Raw genomic sequence first — 19566 nt, 5'->3', positions numbered from 1 at the left:
TGTATATTGATTTTAGATAAAACGCTACCACATACGGCTGTGATTTTTGGCCATCTTACTCAGTCCCCCTCCGCTGAGCAGGTGCAGAGAATTCTTCCCATCAATGAAAAATAGTTTTCAAAAAAAAATGTTGAGAATCTCTCTCCTGTCAATCACTCCATGAAAGCCACACCTTTTCTGGGGGGGGGAGGGGTTATAAAACCCGGAAATGTGGGTGTGGCTCAGTCTCTGCAAGATGGAGGAGAGAGAGGTCACGACTCGCTGTCTTTAGTGGCTTTGCACCCTTCTTCAAATGGTATGAAACTGCACTTGAATTTCAAGGATTAGGTGGCCTTATCCGCTGCTTGAAATAGAATTTCAAGGATTAGCTGTGAGTCAACTACCAGCCCACCAGCCATGAGTGAGTGAGTTGCCAGCACAACAGGCTTGATTGACTGAGACGCCAGCCCAAGATCCATTTGGCGCACAATTTGCATACTAGCCCTCTGGAAACCAGTCCCTTCAGCCCATAACACCCATACTAGCGCTCCAGAACCCCCCCCCCCCCCCCCCCCCCCCCCCCCCCCCCCCCACTGGCCACCAATAATAGACATATCACAAAGCTGCACACAAAATATGACATGGGGTCAAATTTCAAATTCCTTGACGAGCACTTTATTGGGTTCATGACTAACATAGTATCAACAACAAATATAAGAAATGATAGAACATTGATGGCAAGTTTCTGACAATGGTATCAGAATACACAAATACAGTTTGTGTAATGGTTGTCGTGAGGTGTCCACCAGTGATCTGGTTAGCACAGTAAATTACGTATTTCTTATTCCTTTCTATGTTGATGAATACCACATGGAACAAATAAAATTGCAAACACCATTTCCACTTCATTCACCTGATCATGTCGTAGAATACTGCATCCATCTGAGTGGACACCGTGTATGATCTAAACGGTACATTTCCTTATGGATCTGAGTGACATAGATGGCCGATGAGGCAGTGTGTTGCTAAATTGAAGATTGGCTCAGTTTCTTAGTTTTGATGATCAATTTATGTACAAAAATGTGATATAGATGTGCATATATATATATATATATATATATTTCGCTCCATAGATGCTGCCTCACCCGCTGAGTTTCTCCAACATTTTTGTCTATCTACATATTTCTCTAGTTTCTTTCTTGTGATTTCCTCTAATTTGTTTAGCAACCTTTTTCTTTCAGTCTATATATATATGACATAATATTGTGAATAAAATATTCATGAACACAATGTCAAAATATTTTTCCATTCTTTCATTCTATATTCGTGTAATACAATGCAGTGCATACATACCTACATATTTAGATTCAGCTGATAAGTTGGTCAAATAACAAGGGGACCTTCTTGCTTTTTTTTGAGACCTGGATTTTTAAAATGTGAATGTCTCATAAGGACACATTTGTGGGTCAGCAGTATATTGCACCAACCCCCACAATTTCAAATAATTCTAAATTGAACTTCATAAACAAGGAAAATACTTTTTATTTCCGTTATTCATGGTAATATTTACATCATTTTGTGCACGAGATATACAGGGCTGCAGTATTTTGCATATCAGTTAACCGATTAAAACGGTGTAAAATTCAACATATTTCAAACAATGATAGCCCCACCCCTTGCTTACCCCAAAGGACATTTCCAACATGTCCAATAATAAATAAATCGTCTTTTGCACAATTGTGTGTGGGTAACGGGAGGTTCCCATTTTTCCTCTTGAGTAACCTGCGTTGGGAAAACAGACGTTTCGGCGGGTTAGTGATGTCAAATAGCGTTGGAACTGCATTCCAATTTAGCCTGTTATTGGTTTGCTTGTTGGAAAACTGATCAAATTCAGTGTTCAGAACAAAGACGGCAGGTGGTTGACAAGTACACCGTAGTTCGGTGTAGGAGATCTTGTTGACGAGTATTCTGGACCCGCTGTTGACATCTGAAATTACAGAACATATCATATAGGATTAACTAATAAGGAAAAAAATGATTATAACTACATACCTGCAGAATGGATGATGTATCACTTAAGTGCAATTGCTTTCAGTTGTGGGGAGAGATTTTGCCTTTAAGTCAATTTACTTAAATGTAAATGGAGAGAAAGAGAAGAGAAAAGGGGGGGGGGGGGGTAGAAAAAGGGGGGGGGGGGAGGGGGAGAGAAAAGGGGGGGGGGGGGAGAGAAAAGGGGGGGGGGAGGGGGAGAGAAATGGGGGGGGGGGGGGGGGGGAGAGAGAGAGAGGCACGATGACACATTATAACGCACAGCCGCCCCATTCTGATCGCCGACGTACCCCCCACTGCACCCTTCTTCACGGCAGCCCTGTGATGTCTTGGCACTGACAATTCGAGGGACCTAACCGGTAACAACACTAAAGAGCAGCCCCGGGCCGCCGCGCTCCCCAACTCGAATCTGAGCTTGAGAAATCTCGTGATGGGCCTGGTGTCCCGTGGGCCATATTTTGGAGGCCCCTGCCTTACAAGAACAAAGACAAAAATGTACAAAAGTGTAAAAATTGATGACTATTATTGTGGTAAGAATAGATCTATTAAAAAAAAATCTAATAACTTTCTAATGTACCCACAAACCTAGTTTCCCAATGACTATTGATGGGGGCACAGAAAATACATTTTTCAGGACAGAATAATATCGTCAGAAAACAACAATATTTCCTCGCCTTTCTGTTATTGGGGAACATAGAAACATAGAAAATAGGTGCAGGAGTAGCCCATTCGGCCCTTCGAGCCTGCACCGCCATTTGATATGATCATGGCTGATCATCCAATTCAGTATCCTGTCCCTGCCTTCTCTCCATACCCCCTGATCCCTTTAGCCACAAGGGCCACATCTAACTCCCTCTTAAATATAGCCAATGAACTGCCCTCAACTACCTTCTGTGGCAGAGAACCTGAAGAAAGACTGGTAGGGTCATCAACATTGGCGATTAGAGCAATTTATAGCAGTACATTGAGCTCTTAGTGTAGATGTGGACACTGTTACATATGCTACATATTCATTGTAGCAGTCCCAACCTCCTGCACTACTTTGTATCAGGCACACTCACCACACACACACACACTGTGATTAGGTATGTAAGCACTTTTAGTATCACTACGCACCACACAGACAAAGCAGCTGAATAAAGGAGTACAGTAAGGCAACCAAAACAACCTGAATTGTGTCGTTTATTATCAGGATATCAAACACGAAGACACAACATGGTGGCAGCGGTGACTTTCGAGTACAAAACCGCGCTATTGTGAATCACTATTGGGAATTAGGAACAGCGGCTGCAGAGAAATTGATTTTTTTTTGTGCACCGGCCTAACAACACAAGATGGCGGCCTCCACAGCAGCTGTTGCCGCAGCAATGAACCTCCACCCTACTATGAACTGGGACGCCGATGATGTGGTGGAGGCGTTCAAGAAATTCAAACAAAAGAGCCAGCTGGCATTCAAAAGCTTCCTGAAAGGAACTGCAGATGAAGAGAAGGTCAGTTATATTTTACTATGGCTCGGGGAAAAGGGTCTAGACATTTTTAACAGTTGGAGCTTAACAGAGCCCGACTGCAATAATCCGGGAATAGTCCTTGACAGGTTTGCGAACCATATGGAGCCCAAATCAAACCACAGAATCCATCGGTATGAGTTCCAAGGGCTAAGACAAGACCCACAAGAAACAACCGACACTTTCCTGTCGAGACTAAGGAACGTGGCCAAGAAATGCAGATTTGGTGATGAAGATGACAGAATTGTCGACCAGCTAATATGGGGGTGCGCCCACCAAGAGGTCCAAAAGTCCCTAATAGGGAAAGACACCCTCAACCTAAAAGACGCCGTAGATGCTGCCAGAGCTTTCGAAGCTACAAGGAAACAAATGTCCTCCCTCTCCCTTCAAGTTGGCTCATCTCAGAGCAGCACCAGAGTGAATATAGACGCTCTCTCAAAACGTGGCCCTGGCTCCACCTTAAAGGCTCCAAAGCAGACATTTTCTAGGCATGCAAACAAACAAGCAGGCCAAAGAAGCTGCTGGAACTGCGGTACAGAGCATGCATTTGATGATCGCAGGGATTGCCCAGCATACGGGACTACCTGCAACTCCTGTGGGAGGCCTAACCACTGGAAGAAAATGTGTAGGTCAACAAAATCATACAGCACCAAGCCAAAGCAGCAATGGTCAAAGAACGATAGAAATACGAGAAGGAAACAAATACACGCACACGTCCAACAGGAAGAGGAGATAACCTCAGATACCTCTGAGGAAGAATTCCTTTCCGTTGGGACCATTGACGTCCACGAAATGGGAAACAACAAACCACATAGCAACAGAGATGAAGCATATACTATAATACAACTACAGAAAAAAGTGGGAAAGAAAAGAACAACGATTAATCTAAGGCTCAAAATTGATACTGGAGCCCAGAGCAATATCTTACCAGTCAATCTTTACGGAAAGATATTCCCTGAACACATGACACAAGATGGCAGCGTCAGGAAAGGAATCCTTGGAAGTAGCGATGTAGTCCTAGCTGCATACGGAGGTTCCATAATCCCACAGCTAGGCAAACCAATCATAGCAGGAACATACAAAGGGAAAGAAGTGAAATGCCCCTTCTACATCACTAAATCGAAAGGACCTGCTATTCTCGGCCTGAACACGTGCCAAAGACTGAAGATTGTGTCAATCAACCATGAAATCAAGACAAACTCCTGCAGAATTGACAGAAACATACCCATCAAAAACCGGCCGCCCATCAGGAACAAAGAAGAATTGATTGACATGTACCCAGAGTGTTTTGACGATACCGTTGGTTGTTTTGAGGAATACGAATACCATATCACAGTAGACCCCAGTGTGAAACCAGTGATCCACCCACCCCGCCGTGTTCCCCTTGAACTGAAAGAGAGGCTAAGGGAACAACTAAACGAAATGGAAAAAAAGGGCATCATCACAGCAATAACTAAACCAACTGATTGGGTAAATTCAATTGTTGTTAAAGAAAAGCCAAACGGAAAACTAAGGATATGCCTTGATCCCAGGGATCTGAACAATGCATTGAAGCGCGACCATTATCCAACTCCAACCCTTGAAGAGATCACACCAGCACTGGCCGGTTCCAAGGTGTTCAGCAAGCTGGATGCTAGCAATGGATATTGGAACATCAAAATAGACCGAAAGTCATCAATGCTCACCACTTTCAACACGCCATTTGGCAGATTCAGATTCAACAGGCTCCCATTCGGGCTGAAGGTGAGTCAAGATGTCTTCCAGCGGAAAATAGATGAAACATACAAAGGCTGTAAAGGGGCAATCGGGATAGCAGATGATATCCAAGTATACGGCAGAGATGAAAACACGCATGATTACAGCCTCCATGAGGCTATGGAAAAAACTCGAAGAGCCGGCATAAAGCTCAATGCAGACAAATGCATAATCAAAGAAAGGGAGTGCAAATTCTTTGGACTGATTTACTCTGCAGAAGGAGTGAAACCGGACCCTACAAAAGTGGATGCTATCAACCACATGGAGGAACCCAAAGACAAGAAACAGCTAAGAAGTTTCCTAGGGCTCATACAATACATGGGAGTCTTCATACCTAAGCTTGCTAATCACACAGCAAATCTCCGTGAATTGATGAAAGACGACGCTGAATTTGATTGGTGTGCTTCACATAGCCAAGATTTAAAAAAAATAAAACAAATCATCAGAAAAGAAACGATACTGAAGTACTATGACAGGCAGAAACCTGTAACACTCCAAGTTGATGCCTCCATGAGAGGAGTCGGAGCAGTACTGATACAAAATGGCCGACCTATTGCGTATGCATCCAAAGCACTCACTCCTACAGAATCAAGGTACGCAAACATAGAGAGAGAACTCTTAGCAGTAGTCTATGGCTGCGAGAAATTTCACACTTACCTATATGGAAGGTATTTCGACATTGAAACAGACCACCGCCCTCTAGAACAAATCGAAAAAAAAAACCTCACCAATGCACCAGCCAGACTACAGAGACTATTACTGAGGCTACAGCACTACGACTACAACATCAGATACAAGCCAGGAAAAGACCTGCTGCTAGCTGACGCCCTATCCAGACTATCAACACATGACAAACAAGAGATGGAAGGGCTGAGCATAAAGATCCACCACATTGTGAGTGTGACAAGCGTGAAGCTGGAACAGATCAAAGAGGAAACAGCCAGAGATGAAGAACTCCAGCTCCTCACCCAAATGGTAATACAGGGGTGGCCAGAAAAGAGACAACAAGTTCAGCCTCTCCTCCGCGAATACTGGACCATCCGTGATGATATTTCGGTAGAGAATGGAGTCCTGATGGCCGGATCACGAATCATCATACCCAAGTCCATGAAAAAAGAAATCCTCGAAAAGATCCACCAGGGACACTTAGGAATGGAAAAGTGCAGACTCCGTGCTAAATCCGCTGTGTACTGGATAGGCATGTACAAGGACATAGAAAAGCTGGTATCTACATGCCACATATGCCAAAAATACAGGAATTCACAACAGAAGGAGGAAATGACACCCAGTGATATCCCAAGCCGGCCATGGCAAACCATCGGAGCAGACCTGTTCACAGAGAACCAGCAATGGTATTTGATTATGGCCTGCTACTACTCCAAATTCCCATTTGTGAGAAACGTAAAGGATCTGAAAGCTAAAACAATTGTGTCAATTGTTAGAGGGTTGTTTGCAGAGCAAGGAATACCTGAGCAGATCGTATGTGACAATGGAACCCAATTCACATCTCGGGAATTCAGAGAGCTAGCCACCGAATACGGGTTCAAAATCACAACATCTTCACCACATTACCCAAAGGGCCATGGGTTTATTGAAAGGCAAGTACAGACAGTCAAGAAAACACTAATAAAATGCCGAGAGGCAAAGGAGGATCCAAACCTGGCACTTTTATCCTTACGGGCAACTCCACTAAAGGCTGACATGAAGTCTCCTGCAGAAATGCTAAATGGCAGGAAATATAAAACCACCCTGCCAAGCAAAATCCAACCCCCTATCGACCAAGAAGAAACAAGGGCAAAATTGGCAGCTGCCCAGGAGGAGGGGCTGAAACAATACAACAAAAATGCACAGTACTTGCCTGAACTATTTCAAGGCCAAAACGTACATGCTCAGGATCCAACAACAAAGAAATGGACCCCAGCACAAATCACCAGCAGGGCTGGAACCCCAAAATCATATATCATAGAGACAGAACCGGGCAGGCAGTTGAGACGAAACAGAATTCACATCCGCCCGACACCTGAAATGTCAACACCTGCAACTTCAAAGACAACGCCAGCAACTCCTAGGACACCACCCACAGCAGCAGCAACACCTACCATTGATGACAACACATTCTCACAAACTGCTACCAGTGAGTCATATAGTCAACCAGCACCAACCAACGGCCAGGAAACAACTCAACAAGTTACCAATACATCGAGTGCAACACTGCAGGCAACAACCAGATCTACTAGATCCAGGAGCAACATCTTACCCCCAGCGCGTTATCGCTAGCACTGGAAGGGACAAGTCACGCCAAGACATGACTCTTGACTGGCTACGCACTACCTGAAAGAAAACAAAGCTGCCATTATATATTTGGTTGTGTAGTATAGTAGAAAGCAGAATGCCATGAATGTGGGCAGAATAATCCCACGGTATCTGCTACAGGATTGCCACCCTCGCTCTGGCAATCCTCTAATGTCACTAATTTTTGTTCCTTTCTTTTGAGAAGGGGGGATGTTACATATGCTACATATTCATTGTAGCAGTCCCAACCTCCTGCACTACTTTGTATCAGGCACACTCACCACACACACACACACTGTGATTAGGTATGTAAGCACTTTTAGTATCACTACGCAACACAGAAAAGCAGCTGAATAAAGGAGTACAGTAAGGCAACCAAAACAACCTGAATTGTGTCGTTTATTATCAGGATATCAAACACGAAGACACAACAGACACCATGACAATATCGAGGCCTCCCAGTAAAATGGCGCCAACAATCACCCATGTAGCGTATCTTGCTGCGCTCTATGATCTTTGGATTGCATGGCGGGGTAGACTTGCGGGGCCGAATGGCCTGATTGTGTTCCTGGAACTTGTGAACTTGTTGGAACTCGGCCGGAGTCGCAGCATTCCAATGGCCACGTGACGCGGGCGGCGACATTCCGATCCCAGGATCACGTGGTGCGGGGCGCGCTCACGTGGCCGCTCTCCGCTTTGCAAATGGCTTTTGTCTGCATCTGATCGCTGGCGCTGCTGCCGCTGCTGCTGCTGATCCCGGCGCCAAGAACTTGCAGCTGCAAAAGTGGCACAGCATTAACCCCTTCTCGCCTTCGGTGCACGGGTAAACACAAAAAGTTGCAGTCAAAGGTTGATCGTTTTTGATCCAGTGATTGCTATTGCACGGCTGGGAGGACCTGTGCACCATGCACCACACGATAGAAGTATCAATCCCGTCCTTCCGATATGAGGAGAGCGATCTGGAGAGAGGATACACGGTAAGCCGAGACACGTCCTTCCGGGGCCGCATTACTAGCTGATGGTAACTGCAAATGCTCTGGCTGCGTTTTCTCCTTGTACCTACAGCTCATCGATACATGCTTGCCATTGGATCCACGGGAGGACGGCGTTGTAGGTTTGGCCGGCACCGTGCAACCCAGAAGCGCTGCACTTACTAGTTATTTATTGAGTAAGAGCTTTTCACTGATTGTGTGGAAATAGTTGCAGTTTTACTACCAGATCTTGCTACTTTTTCGGAATATAAACCATATGCACCTGGTTAAGAACCATTTAGGCAGTTACGTTGGCAGGACAGGTTTAGAGGGATATGGATCTAGTGGGGCTAGTATAGATGTGGCATGTTGGTCGGTGTGGGAAAATTGGGCCGAAGGGCCTGTTTCCACACTGAGACACGATATATAACACACGGCACAGTGAGTTGTTTTGCCGTGAAATTACACTGTCTTTATTTCATTTTATTTCACAACATCAATAAAATTATTAGGTCAATGTTTCTCCAAATGTGTAATCCCAGAGAGTAGGTGGCCTGATGTAACCGTTTAAAGTCCCAGGCATTTTGTTTATTATGTCATATGTTTGAAATTTATTGAAAGTTCTTGCGTGGGTTTGATTATATTGAATAATCTGAAACTCACTCTATTGAGTACCAGTTTTCTGTGAAAAGCTAACATTGTTTTATGAAATTTTGATACAAAGTGAGAATATGGCTTATGATTCATCATGAAACGACCATCGCCCATTTAGAATTGGGTGGGGATGCATTACACATTATTACACATACTACTCGCAATGATGACCACACATACCAAGGCGTAATATTAAAGAAAATGTATTTTCATGCCTGTTGTATCAATATTTTGGTGTGGAGATGGACAAGAAAACGGCGTGCATCTTTCCAATGCTTGGTCTCTTTTGGTATTTTACTTTAGCTTAGTTGTTGTTGAAAATGCATTTTTACGAATGTAAATAGAATGGAATAGCAATTCCAGTCAGCTAAAGTCCATTTTTGAAACTAACTTTGGGCACTCGTCACACTGCATTTAAATCTCAATGCCGATAGATGAGAATGGATCATGAATTTCTTCAAATGGATCATGAATTTCTTCACTTTCCTTTCTACTGATCAGAGTCAGAGAGATATGTTGCGGCTCTTTCAAATTTGATTTTACACGGGATAATATAATTTTCCTTTAACAAGTGACGCTTCTTTGTCATAATGCTGCTCAACTCATTTCCTCAATACTAGTTCCAAACAAAGACACCAATTATTCTTGCTTTGACATATTGTTTGAACAAATTAAAATACCTGTTTAACTTGCTGCCCTGGAATCTGTTACTTTCAGTTGAAAATCTTTCACAGAAACCTAATTGTAAATGCAAGACCCGAAGTGAACCATTGTTTCTGCTTGTTCTTGTCCTGCCAAAGTTATTTCCACACACATCTAGATTCCATCCTATTTCCCCCCCCCCCCCCCCCCCGGTCAAATCCCTCCCTGCCTATGTCCAAGACACCTCACACGCTCTTCGTCTCCTCCATGACTTTCGTTTTCCAGGTCCCAATCCCTCATCTTCACCATGGATGTCCAGTCACACTACTCCTCCATCCCCCACCAGGAGGGTCTTAAAGCCTTCCGTTTCGTCCTAGACCACAGAACCAACCAATCCCCGTCTACTAATACTCTCCTCCGCCTAGCGGAGCTGGTCCTTACCCTCAACAACTTTTCCTTTGACTCCTCCCATTTCCACCAAATCCAAGGCGTAACCATGGGCACGCACATAGGCCCCAGCTATGCCTGCCTCTTGGGTACGTGGAACAATCCTTGGTCAAGGCGTACCGTGGCCCTATCCCCAACACTACCTCCGCTACATTGACGATTGCATTGGTGCCACCTCCTGCATCCGTGCAGCACTCATTGCCCATCCATTTCACCACTAACCTCCGTCCGGCACTCAAATTTACCTGGGCCATTTCCGACATCTCCCTACCGTTTCTAGACCTCACTATCTCCATCGCAGGTAACAGAATACTGACCGACATCAACTACAAACGCACTGACTTCCATAACTATCTGGACTACACTACTTCCCAACCTGCTTCCTGTAAGGATTCTATCCCCTACTGCCAATTCCTCCGTTTACGCCGCATCTGCACCCAGGATGAGGTGTTCCAAACCAAGGCATCGGAGATTTCTTCATTCTTTAGGGAACAGGGGTTCCCCTCTTCGACTATAGATGAGGCTCTCAACATGGTCTCCTCTATATCCCGTAGCTCCGCTCTCACTCCCCCACTCGTAACAAGGACAGAGTCCCCCCTTGTCCTCACCTTCCACCCTACCAGTTGTCACATACAACAGATAATCCTCCGACATTTTCGCCACCTCCAACGGGATCACACCACTGGCCACATCTTCCCATTCCTTCCTTTTCAACTTTCCGCAGAGACCGCTCCCTCTGCAACTCCTTGGTTAATTCGTCCCTTCCCACCCAAACCACCCCCTCCCCTGGTACTTTCCCTTGCAACCGCAGGAAATGCTACACTTGTCGCTTTACCTCCCCTCGACTCCATCCAAGGACCCAAGCAGATGCGGCAGAGGTTCACCTGCATCTCCTCCAACCTCATCTATTGCATCCGCTGCTCTAGGTGTCAACTGCTCTACATCGGTGAGACCAAGTGCAGGCTTGGCGATCGCTTTGCCCAACACCTCCCCACAGTTCGCAATAACCAACCTGATCTCACGATGGCTCAGCACATCAATTCCCCCTCCCATTCCAAATCTGACCTTTCTGTCCTGGGCCTCCTCTATAGAAACATAGAAAATAGGTGCAGGAGTAGGCCATTCAGCCCTTAGAGCCTGCACCGCCATTCAATATGATCATGGCTGATCATCCAACTCGGTATCCTGTACCTGCCTTCTTTCCATACCCCCTGATCCCCTTAGCCACAAGGCCACATCTAACTCCTTCTTAAATATAGCCAATTAACTGGCCTCAACTACCTTCTGTGGCAGAGAATTCCAGAGATTCACCACTCTCTGTGAGAAAAACGTTTTTCTCATCTCGGTCCTAAAAGACTTCCCCCTTATCCTTAAACTGTGACCCCTTGTTCTGGACTTTCCCAACATCGGGAACAATCTTCCTGCATCTAGCCTGTCCAACCCCTTAAGAATTTTGTAAGTTTCTATAAGATCCCCCCTCAATCTTCTAAATTTTAGCGAGTACAAGCCGAGTCTATCCAGTCTTCCTTCATATGAAAGTCCTGACATCCCAGGAATCAGTCTGGTGAACCTTCTCTGCACTCCCTCTATGGCAAGAATGTCTTTCCTCAGATTAGGAGACCAAAACTGTACACAATACTCCAGGTGTGGTCTCACCAAGACCCCGTACAACTGCAGTAGAACCTCCCTGCTCCTATACTCAAATCCATGGCCAGAGTGAGTCCCACCACAAATTGGAGGAGCAGTACCTCATATTTCGCTTGGGTAGTTTACACCCCAGCGGTATGAACATTGACTTCTCCAATTTCAGGTTTTTCTTTATATTGACATCAACTATTTAATGTTATTAAATCTACCGGGGACGTAATGTGTATAATACATGGCAATATCTTTTATAAATTAATTTCTAACCTAAACTCTTTTGTGGGTGATTCAGGACAAAATGTTACTTTAAGAAAGTAAAACTTTGTCCTGAATCACCCCACAAAAGAGTTTAGGTTAGAAATTAATTTATAAAAGATATTGCCATGTATCTGGATGTAACAAGAAAAAAAGAAGTATAAATCTCACAATAATTTACTGTTTGGTAAAATTAATAGTTATTCTCAGTACAGCATAATACATATCACGTGCCATTTAACTGGTAGAAAATAACTGATTTACCTTTTTTGCCCTTACACACAGGAGTACATCTTGAGTTCTTAAACTTTATTGTGAAGTACTAATTTAAAGTAATTATCCCATTTGGTGATGCTGTAATCTTTCAGGTGAAGATATTCCCACAATGTTATTCAAGAGGAGGTTCCAGGATTTTAACTTAATAATGATGAATGAATTACAAAATATTTCCAAGCAAGATGACTTGGAAAGGAACCTGCTGCAGCTGGTGTTCACTCAGAAGGTGGTTCTTGCCCCGAAATATTACCTATCCATGTTCTCCTGAGATGCTGCATGAGCCGCTGAGTTACTCCAGCACTTTGTGTCCTTTAGTGTAAACCAGCACCTGCTGTTCCTTGTTTCTATACGTGTTCCTAAGTGTTTGAAGCCCTTTTCCTTTCGCTTACAGCCCTAGCTTCCGACGCCAACCCTGGCTCGCAAGATGCACCAGTGAACATTTCTTCACCCACCCCAAGTTGACATGGTTGTTGAAGCTTGAGTTGTAGCCCCTGGGGACAGCGCTTTCTTCAGGCTACCGCCACTGACCGGATGCACTTGGTCACTGTGGGGCTCCTGCCCCTCTCACCAGCTTCTGCATCTTCCTTTCACATAAAATAAGTGGAGGGACAGGTAGTGTAGAGAAAGCAGGGACTCTGCAGAAGAACTTGGACAGGTTAGGAGAGTGGGCAGAGAAGTGACAATTGGAATACGGTATATTGTAGCAAAGTATGGAGCCATGCATTTTGGTAATAGGAATAAAGGCGTAGATTATTTTCTAAATGGGGAGAGAATCCAGGAATCGGAGGTGCAAAGGGACTTGCGAGTGCTGGTGCAGGGTTCCCAAAAGGTTAATCTGCAAGTCGAATCAGTAGTAAAGAAAGTAAACGCGATACTAGAATTTATTTATAGAGGGCTTGTATAGAAATACAGGAATGTTATGCAGAAGCTCTATAAGGCCGCAATTGGAATATTCTGAACCATGTTGGGCACCAAATCTGAGGGAGGATGTGCTGGCTCTGGAGAAGGTCCAGAGGAGGTTTACAAGAATGATCCCAGGAATGAGTAGGTAGAATAGTGAAATGCTTGGATAAAGTGGATGTGGAGAAAATGTTTCCACTAGTTGGAGAGTCTAGAACTGGAGAACATAGCCTCAGAATTAAAGGACATTCTTTTAGGAAGGAGATGAGGATGAATTTCTTTAATCAGAGGATGGTGAATCTGTGGAATTTTTTGCCACAGAAGGCTGTGGATGCCAAGTCAATGGATATATTTAAGGCAGAGGTAGATACATTGTTGATTAGTATATGTGTCAGAGGTTATGGGGAGAAGGCAGGGGAATGGGGTTAGGAGGGAGTGAAAGATCAGCCATGATTGAATGGCGGAGTAGACTTCATGGACCGAGTGGCCCAATTCTACTCTTATCACATGATCTTATGGGCGCGTCTTGTTCTCTCCGCATTCCACCGCTGCCTCCTCCTCCTTCGCCCCGGAGTCACCAACATACTCCACCTTGGAAGATGTTAGCGACTGCGGGTGAGAAGGAGGTGGCGGTGGTGGTGGAGGAGGAAGGGACAAAGTGACAGCCGACAGGTGGAAGTGGCAGCTAGTGAGAGGGGAGGGAGTCCTACGGTGAACAAGCGCATCATGTCGTTTGCATGGGCCTGAAAAAAGCACTGACTGCCAGGAGCTTCAACATGAGACGCAACAGACCAGCGGTTTCGGCTTCTAGTTTTAAGGTGAAACAGCACAAAGAGCTTGAGTAACTCAGCAAACTAACTCAGTCTGAAGATGTGAGGTTTACAAAGAGGGAGAAAGAAGGTTAAGACCATGGTGGGATTTGAAAACCAGAATGATTTTACAATGAAGCGTTGTTAACTATAACAATAATAAAAAAAAAAAATAATCGAATTTAGTGCTGTGCATGGAATTTTATATATATTTTAAAGGCTGGTAAACATATTTAAAAACTATATTTGTAGCAGCAAAAAATGGAATAGTACTGCAGTCCATATATCATGATTTAAATAAAATCATGTTAATCTGAGCTATCAGTTTACATTATAAATAAACCACAAACAATTAATCCGTCACCATTAATGTAATTCTTGGTATGTGAATCCGTGGATTTCTCTGCCACAGGAGGCAGTGGAGGCCAATTCACTGGATGTTTTCAAGAGGGAGTTAGATTTAGCTCTTAAGGCTAAAGGAATCAAGGAGTATGGGAGAAAAAGCAGGAATGCGGTACTGATTTTAGATGATCAGCCATGATCACATTGAATGGCGGTGCTGCTCGAAGGGCCGAATGGCCTCCTGCACCTATTTTTCTGTAAATGGGTGTGATTCTATGTATAAATGTATAAACAAAGAAATGGCCAGAAAGTCAATTGATTATGGGCATTGTGTTGGTATGGCACTAGCCTTATGGTATACAAACATAGAAATATAGAAAATAGGTGCAGGAGTTGGCCATTCGGCCCTTTGGCCCTTCGAGCCTGCACCGCCATTCAATATGATAATGGCTGATCATCCAACTCAGTATCCTGTACCTGCCTTCTCTCCATACCCCCTGATCCCTTTAGCCACAAGGGCCACATCTACCTCCCTCTTAAATATTGCCAATGAACTGGCCTCAACTACCTTCTGTGGCAGAGAGTTCCAGAGATTCACCACTGAGTGAAAAATGTTTTTCTCATCTAAAGGATTTCCCCTTTATCCTTAAACAAGGAAAAAAAGACACAAAATCACCCGATACAGTAACTATATTTTCACAGTATTATAATGAATGGTGTTGATGTACGCCTGAATATTTATTTATTGTAATCCCCGACTTGTTACAGAGATACAGAATCAGATATCACAAACTTAATGAATGGTTTTGATGGCTTTGAAGTATCAGTGGATGTTACATTGTTTCTTGTCAGTTTCATTGTTGCTTATCAACTTCCAAAGCAACTACTAAAGGGCCTGTCCCACTGTAGGAGGCAATTCAAGTGTTCTCCCGAGTTATATTGTTATATGGATGGGAAGGGAATGGAGGGTTATGGTCTGAGCGCAGGTATATGGGACTACTCGTAGGGGAGATTATGTGTTCGGCACGGACTAGAAGGGTCGAGATGGCCTGTTTCCGTGCTGTAATTGTTATATGGTTATATGGAGATTTCCCCGTAGGAGTTTGTGGATGTCTCGTAGTGGCTCGTACGAGTAAAAAGTTTAAAAAAAATTTCATCACGATTATTTTTTTACTCGTGGAGATTTTTCACAATATTGAAAAAACATCAAGAGTTTACGAAATTTCCCGAGTACCTACCATTACTCGTAAAAGCCGTTACAAGACATCCACAAACTCCTACGGACCCGCTACGGACATTCTCCGAGTTCGAGTCAGGGGAAAACTCGAGAGAACTCTTGAATGACCTCATACAGTGGGACAGGCCCTTAAGTAGTCTGTCACGGTGAAGCTGGCAGCCTATCTACTTGGGAGACAAGGTGTCTAATTACTGCAGGGGGGTGACATGCAAACAGTAGAATAAAGGAACTGCAAATGCTGGTTTACACAAAATGCTAGAGTAATTCAGCAGGTCAGGCAGCTTCTCTAGAGAACATGGATACTTAACGTTTCGAGCCGAGACCTTTCTTCAGACCGAAGGGTCCCAACGCCTATGCAGAGATGCTGCCACACCTGTTGAGTTACTCCAACACTATATCTGACATGTAAAAACGTTACTTTTTTCAAGACTGGTTCTAATTTGAATTTAATAATATTTATGGGATTCTCTCATATGACTGGGTGTCCACAAGTCGGGTATTTGTAACTCAGCGAGGGCTTGTTTGATAATTATGACTCTTAGGAAAAAATACGTATTGCTTTCAAATGAGCAATGAAATTGAAATACTGAGGTTAGAATTTAACTCAAATTATTTTTAATAAATTATTCAAAATCTTGCTTGAAAGCCCCGAGATCAAATTCTGATGTTACAAGTATTCACTCAAATAGAATGAACAGAATAATTGAAAATAAAGTAATTCCTTAACATTTGCTATCATTTAGAGTAACATATGGAATGGGAATAATGAATTATGGGATAATAAATCCACTCATTTGGCATCCCTTGAAAAATTAATCAATGATTTTTTAATACTTATTTTAATGGTGCTGTTGAGTACATGAGGGTAATTTTTAAATGAACAACAAAAACATTTTTATATTTAAAGTTTCTTATGAGAAATAGAGGTGAAAACAATCATGATAAATGTGGAGAAAATCAACTTTTGACAATTTTGAACATCACAAGCAATGATTGGAAAGGCGCAGTTCACTTCAGGTCGCACATAAAACAGTATGGCACTGGAACACTCCCTTTGGCCCACGATGTCTCCGCTGACCATAATGCCAATCAAAAATAATCCCATCTCCCTCCCATTCCCTGCCTGATCACATCTGTCTAAATGCTTCGTCAATATTGCTATCGTATCTGCTTCTTCCACTTTCTTTGGCAGGCACCAACCATCGTCTAAATATATTTGCCTCCGAAATTTCCTTTAAACTTTCCACCTCGCACCTTAAACCTATGCCCTCTAATATTGGGCCTTTGCGCCTTGTGGTGGAAAATAATCTGACAATCTATCCTGTCCATGCACCTCATAAGTTTATGTATTAAGAAACATCATCTCAGTGATTCTAATAGCACGTCAGAATTTCCCACTCTGGATCTTAGGCATTTCTTTGCCTATCATGGCGCTAATTAATTTTGTTTTCCTTTAACTCATTCAGCAGACACTGTATTACTGGCAATGCCAGCAGTTATTGCCCATTCCAGAATCAGGGGCCACAGTTTAAGAATAAGGAGTAAGCCATTTAGAACGGAGATGAGGAAACACTTTTTGTGTGGAGTGAGTCTGTGGAATTCTCTGCCTCAGAGGGCGGTGGAGGCAGGTTCTCTGGATGCTTTCAAGAGTGAGCTAGATAGGGCTCTTAAAAATAGCGGAGTCAGGGGATATGGGGAGAAGGCAGGAACGGGGTACTGGTTGGGGATGATCAGCCATGATCACATTGAATGGCGGTGCTGGCTCGAAGGGCCAAATGGCCTACTCCTACACCTGTTGTCTATTGCCTGTTCTCAATTACTTTGGAACTGAATGTCATGGAAAGCAATTTCCATGGGAACTTAAAATCAGGCCTCCTGTTGTGGGTCTGAAATGATGCATGGGTAAGAGCATAGATTCTCTTCCTCAAAGAGTATAAATAAGCTGAGAAGATAAAAATAATAAAAACCCAATGGTTCAATGGCATCTCTACGATGCTAACATTTTAAATCCAGTTTTATTTAATTCAGTGAATTTAAATTATCCAGTTGAAATGAGGTTCAGATCTGATAAACTAGGAGCAACATACCTTTAATAAAGAGATATCTATCTGCAAACGGGGAAACAGCTGCACACATTTGACAGCACAGCATGGTGGCGCAGCAGTGGAGTTATTTCCTTACTATGCCAGAGACCCGGGTGCGATCCTGACCGTGGCTGCTGTTTGTACTGAGTGTGTATGTTCTCCCCATGACCATGTGTGTTTCCCCTGGGTCTTCAGGATTCCTCTCGCACTACAAAGATGTACAGGTTAATTTGGCTCCAGCAATAATTGTAAATTGACCCTAATGCGTAGGATAGTGTTAGTTTACAGGGATCGCTGGTCTGCGTGGATCTGGTGGGCTAAAACGACTGTTTACACGCTATATCTTTAAACTATTGCTGAAAGAGTTTGATTGAGGAGAGACAGGTTCTGGGGTTGAATGGGACAGACAATTGTGGGAAATGTTATTTACCTCAAAGTATTCTGCTAATGAACGATTAGTCTACAAATCGGAAAATTGCATAGAGTACTTCAGAAATAAGCACAAGATAATTCAGTTAAATTAAGATTTTGAAAAGCCTACCTTTCTGATGGCCATTAACATTCGTCTTGGGCTGTGCATTTGATGTACCTCATGAAATGTACTGATGCACTAGACTTTTATTGAAACAATTTATATTTATGCTCTTCCCCAAAGTGGACTTTGTCCACTTTGCCCTGCATTGGCCATTGTATAATACAGTGAGCTTTTGTTTCCAGAGGAGTGGCAAAGTCAATTGTGTGTTTAGTGGTTTAGTACGATTTATAATTACTTTGAGGTCCTTTGTGGCTCATAATGTTAGTGATTATTTTTGTGAACAGTTGTATAATTTTTGTATTTTACTTCGGAGTCACGTGATTGCGAAACGACAGGCGGGGTGGAACGACATTCCCCCGCAGCAAGTTTAAAAGCCGGGACCGACAGGTAAGTGATACTCTGCGGTCTTTAGTGTTCCCATATTGTTCTACAGGTGGGGATACGATGGATAAATCGAAGGAGTCAACCAGAGCTGCGACAAAGCTGGTGGGGGAGGACCGCGGAGTTGCGGGCAGCCAGCAGCAGCCAGCGGAACAGGAATCACCCGTAATGGGATCAGCTGTGCCCGACTTCGCCCCCGCACCGGCCAGATCAACACCGCGGCCGGGCGGGAAGGCAAAACAAAAATCAAATAGAGTTGTTGACTCTGATGAGTCCGACTTTGAGCAGCCGCGAGAGGCCAGCGACCGTGAGCGTTGGAGCCGGATGGAGCGGCTTATGGAGCAAATGCTCCAACGTGACAGACTCCGGGAAATGGAGGCTAGTCACCATGGGTCATATAAAACACCCACAGCAGCACCTTATGTAGGGCTGCACAGTGCATCTCCCTCATCAGAGGGGAGTACTGGGGGTCAATTCTGGGCAGACCCTGAAGAGGGGTTTGACTAACAAACTTCAAGTGTGCAGGGGGTGCAGGAAGGAGAAAATCTACTGGACATGGTGTCCAACTACATACAGCCAGATTTAACTGGATGAAACCTTGAACAGAAACTAGCTGCCAGCATTGATGTCCTGCCATTTAAGCAGCTACAGGAACAGGCTGTGATGGACACCACTGCAAAATATTTGGCTCCATGAAATTGCGTATCCCTGAATGTTCCAGTTGTGAATAATTGTATCTGGAAACAGGTCGGAGCCGGAGGTCGAAGCCTGGATGTAAAACTCCAGAAAATACTAAAGCTTCTAACAGC

General features: G+C 43.8%; 1 protein-coding gene and 1 long non-coding RNA gene across 3 annotated transcripts in view; one reads left to right on the top strand and one right to left on the bottom strand.

Moving 5' to 3' along the window:
* Positions 1-1504: 1504 nt before the first annotated feature.
* LOC129693990 (uncharacterized) lies at positions 1505-3026 on the bottom strand. The gene is made up of 2 exons (XR_008722941.1): positions 2917-3026; positions 1505-1966 (listed from the first exon to the last, which is right to left on the bottom strand). It is a non-coding gene; the product is annotated as an uncharacterized LOC129693990 (long non-coding RNA).
* A 5233-nt stretch (positions 3027-8259) lies between these two features.
* Positions 8260-19566, top strand: part of LOC129695802 (sorting nexin-24-like) — a 141339-nt gene continuing 130032 nt past the window's right edge. The window contains exon 1 of one of the 2 annotated variants that reach the window (XM_055633128.1): positions 8260-8557. In XM_055633128.1, the coding sequence (XP_055489103.1) occupies positions 8486-8557 (72 nt within the window). In that variant the 5' untranslated portion in view covers positions 8260-8485. The remainder of the gene's footprint in view (positions 8558-19566) is intronic. The other variant, XM_055633127.1, reaches the window with a different exon arrangement.

Source organism: Leucoraja erinacea, chromosome 3, assembly GCF_028641065.1.
Source record: "Leucoraja erinacea ecotype New England chromosome 3, Leri_hhj_1, whole genome shotgun sequence".
NCBI classification, from domain to species: domain Eukaryota; kingdom Metazoa; phylum Chordata; class Chondrichthyes; order Rajiformes; family Rajidae; genus Leucoraja; species Leucoraja erinaceus.
Note: the sequence above shows the minus strand (reverse complement) of the source record. Positions and strands in the feature narration are given on the sequence as shown.